The sequence below is a fragment of the Cyclopterus lumpus genome, chromosome 13, assembly GCF_009769545.1.
Source record: "Cyclopterus lumpus isolate fCycLum1 chromosome 13, fCycLum1.pri, whole genome shotgun sequence".
Classification (NCBI taxonomy): domain Eukaryota; kingdom Metazoa; phylum Chordata; class Actinopteri; order Perciformes; family Cyclopteridae; genus Cyclopterus; species Cyclopterus lumpus.
This window is the reverse complement of record NC_046978.1, coordinates 12,973,909-12,978,160: the sequence shown is the minus strand read 5'-3', so window position 1 is coordinate 12,978,160 and position 4,252 is coordinate 12,973,909. Positions and strand designations below refer to the sequence as shown.

Here is a 4,252-nt window from a genome sequence, read left to right as displayed (position 1 = left end):
TTGCTTTAGTTTCCCCTGAGCTTCTAGCGAGGACAAAATGGCTTCTTTTTTCTTTCTTTCTTCATATCGACCAAATATAACAAATACAGACTTCATCCGCTACGTGTACATCGACGAATGCCTGATCTGACGGAAATGATGGACGTGGTGTGAAATGTCGTAACGCAAAAAATAAACTAAATTAAAGGGTTCCCACTGCAGTAACACCTGCCTGAAGCAGTAACCTCTCGAAACTCGCCCGCCGTCTCTCCGTCTTCCGATTAGAAGAAGAAGAAAAAACTCTCACATTTGGGTTGTAACTGGTCAACAGAGCACTATACAAGATATATTAAAATGTATTCCCTTCATAAATAAATGCAAATGTTCTTTTTTTTTTTTTTCTTCCCATATTACCTCTATTTACATTTTGTACAAAGCCAATTTCCCCAGGACAGAATCGGACTCCTGTATTGACACACACACACACACAAACACACATAACAGTCCTCCGTGTGCCCAACCAGTATGAATGTTTTCAGAGTTGGTAAAAACAAAAAACTGTCCTTTGGTCCCCTCAAACTCGGCAGCCATTTTAGATGCGTGTCTCTTCCGAGGCCTCTGGACGTGAGCCAGCGAGGGAGAGAAAGAGGAAGATAAAGAGAGCTGGGGTGTCCATTTTAGAAAAGGCAGGAGAGGAAAAGAAGTCATCTTGACTCGCCTTAAGAGACAGGTGTGTGTGTGTGGAGGGAGGGGGGTTGGGGGGGGGGGGGGGCATTAGGAAGCATTGAGCACCGAGCGGCTGTACAGAGTTTGGTAGTAAGCGCCTGAGTCCATGGTGGCCGGCCCCTGGCTGTCGTAGATCTGCTTTGCCCCCACGGGGGAGCCGCTGGCGTAGCTGTTGTAGGCCATTACCTGGTCCTGGTAGGACTTGAGGTCCATCTTCTGCTCATTGGACATGAGGTTGGTGATGGAGAAGGGGTGGTTGAAGTTGTAGTGGGGGTCCAGGGACTTGAGGGCGTCGCTCTGTAGGTCCATGTGCTGTTGCATGGCGCTGGGCATGAGGTGGCCGCCGCCCACTAGAGACTGGGAGTGGAGGAGCGGGCTGGAGGAGGAGGTGGCCGACAGGGACAGGGAGGATGAGGCGGAGGAGGACGGCGGCAGGGAGATGGGCGGGCTGTGGAGGTGAGAGGAGGACAGCGGAGGGCAGTCCAGCGGACCCATTGAGTTCCGGGAATGCGACTGGTCGTCTGAGGAGCCCAGGTGGGAGTTGTCCGAGTGGGCGGAGTCGGCTCCCTCCGATCCTCCCACAGGGCTGTGGTCCTCCGCCAGGTGATCCCCGCCGTGGCCCCCTTTCCCCGAGCCCCCCTCCTGGTTCTTGGCTGCCTTCTTCGCCAGCTTCTCCTCGATCTTGAAGCGCTTCTGGCGCCTCAGGTAGCAGCCGTTCTCGAACATGTTGCCCGACTGCGGGTGCAGGGTCCAGTAGGAGCCCTTGCCCGGCTTGTCCGGCGAGCGCGCCACCTTCACAAAGCAGTCGTTGAAGGAGAGCGAGTGGCGGATGGAGTTCTGCCAGCGCTGCTGGTTCTCGCGGTAGTAGGGGAACAGCTCCATGATCCACTGGTAGATCTCGTTCAGGGTGAGCATCTTGCTGCCGCTCTGCTGGATTGCCATGGTGATGAGGGAGATGTAGGAGTACGGCGGCTTGGCGTGGGTCAGAGAGCGCCGGTAGGGCTTAGGGGGCATCTCCTTGGGCCCGGCACGGCTCAGGGGAGCGGCGGAGGAGTACCCCAGCTGGCTCATGGACTGGCCCATGTTCTGGTAGTGGGTCAGGGAGCCCAGGGAGCCGGGAGCGGCGGGGCCCAGCTGGCTCAGAGGGCCCGAGCCGAGGGACGAGGCCACCGGGGAGAGGGACATGTGGCCGGGCCCGGAGCCCATGGAGGCCAGGGGGGAGCTGCTGAGGCTGGAGCTCGGGTACGCCATGTTCATGCCTGCAGGGGAGGCGGTGGCCGGGTTCAAGTTGATGTAGCTGTTGATGGTGCCCATGGAGCCCATGGAGCCCAGACCAGAGTTCATGGTGCTGGGAGAGGAATATAGCTGGGGGAAAAGAGGAACAACATCTGGTTATTCACAAGAGAAAACGCAGTTGGCTTTCAAAGCAACAACAATAAATATATATATATATATATTTTTTTTTTTATATATTGTTTTTACGTTTAGAAACCCAATATAATAAACTCTTCTCTCGGATCAAACTGGTATTTATTTAAAAGAGTGGCTGCAGTGAACGTCTTGACTGCTTATCAATGCACAATGAGTCTCTCAGTGCGCGGGGAGAGGACATGGGTTTCACACCGCGATGTTAACCTGCAAAATGCGTAAAAAGCGCGTCACGGTGCCTCTCGGCTCCGACCAGTCGGCCTCCTCCGCTGCTTCCGCGGAACGAAAGAAAACACCAGACACTAAATCTTCACTATTTAAACTCAAATTATTATTATTTGTATTGTCTTGTTTTCTGTTCTACGTTGTTTTTTTTGCTGAAGAGGAATAATTCCGTGTTATTTCGTTCTTCTTCTTGGTGAAAAAATCCTTTTGATAAAGGTTCTCCGGAGGCCATGAAGGGATCGCGGCCCACTGTTCGATGGTTAAATATTATCACACTCTTTAATTTCATCAGCTCGAGGTGAGAACTGGAGCTGCTGATGGAATTAACTCTAATTGAATTAGTGAGGGGGGAGAAAGGGAAACAAAAGTCTTGTTACATTTACACCTGCATCGTCGCAACACTTCAGCGGCTGCGGGAGCCCAAAGGAAGAAAGTCTAATGGAGCAAAATCGAGTAAGCCACTAAGAACCGAAATATGAATAATCATAATAATAATAATAATAGGTATTAATGAATACATAAAATATATGTATTATTGCAGATTTATTTTTTATTTTGTAGACATTTTTAATAATATTTGAATAATGATACTATTGGGATTTTTTCTATAGTAGAAAAACTCATGTTTATTATTAACGGCATATTTATCCTGATGGTAATTGTAAAACCACTGTAAAAATTCACCGTGATACTCAATCTTACTTTATAATACTCAACGTTATTCTAATTATTATGGTACTACTACATTATTACCATAGGAGCTTAAGAAATTAATGTAAAATCGTTATCATATTATTTTATGATTTATCATCAAATCAGGATAACAGCTGGCTTTTTTTTTTAACGCAGTCCTGCACACATAATTTTGTCTTTAGCAAGAGAACCCTTTAAATTATACTTCTCCGAACAATAAGAAAACAGTGGTTTATTAATAATATTATTGCGGCCATTTCAATGAGTGAGCTTGTCTTTACCTCGCTGGCCTCACTGTAGAAAGTATTCCACTCTGGTAGATCATGTGCTTCCATCTTCACGGAGCTCAACATCCCCAAGACAAGTCTTTGGAGGAGAAAGACTTATCTAGGACCGGATTGTTTTAAAAAAAAGATCAAAAATAAATATACAATCCTTCGTAAAGTTGTTAATTGTTGTTGAAAACAAAACAAAAAACTTCAAAAGCAGAAAGTTGTCTCCCGTTTGCCAAAAAAAAAGAGGGAGGAAATGTGTAGTCAAAAAAAGAGAACGAAACAACGCTCTGCTCCTGGGAATAGTAAAGTCAATATTTCTTATTCGTCAGTCGTCCATTGTTTCATAACCTCATTCTTGTTATGGCTCAGCAGATGTTGACTTTTTCTGGCCCGTTTCTCTTCTTCTTCTCTCTCTCTCTGTCCTCCGGGGCCCTCGGAACGCAGCGTGTGGCAGGCGGAGGTGCAGCGCGCAAATACAGGAGAGGAACCTGGACCTCCTCCTCTTATAAGGTGCCGGCGGGTCACGCCCCGCTCCTCACATTTGAATACCAGGAAGGGCCCCAGCAAAAAGGCCGATGTGGCCCCCTGGCGTGCTGTATATTGGCCAGCGGCTGCAACAGGGGCCACCCGGACGAACGACGGCCCAGTAATCCTTCAGTGGCTGGATATATCTACAATGTGAAAATATCAAACCGGTTTTGAATAAATGTGCCTATTCCAACAAAATGCAATCATGTCGCTGAACTGAACACAAATACAAAATGTGTTTTCATGAATAAATGAAGTTATTCATGAAAACATATTTTGTATTTGTGATAAGAAATTAGTTGGGACTCCGATTTGTGACATATCTGTGTGTACGTGTGTGTGTGTGTGTGTGAGTGTGTGTGTGAAAGCTGTTAATTCCTTGGGCTATCAGGTCTCTG

The 4,252-nt window shown here is 47.6% G+C and overlaps 1 protein-coding gene across 1 annotated transcript; it reads right to left on the bottom strand.

Moving 5' to 3' along the window:
• Positions 1 to 366: 366 nt before the first annotated feature.
• Positions 367 to 3,888, bottom strand: foxa3 (forkhead box A3). The gene is made up of 2 exons (XM_034547761.1): positions 3,333 to 3,888; positions 367 to 2,070 (listed from the first exon to the last, which is right to left on the bottom strand). The coding sequence occupies exons 1-2, from the start codon at positions 3,402 to 3,404 to the stop codon at positions 754 to 756; spliced, it is 1,389 nt and encodes a 462-aa protein (XP_034403652.1). The 5' UTR covers positions 3,405 to 3,888; the 3' UTR covers positions 367 to 753.
• Positions 3,889 to 4,252: the final 364 nt, after the last annotated feature.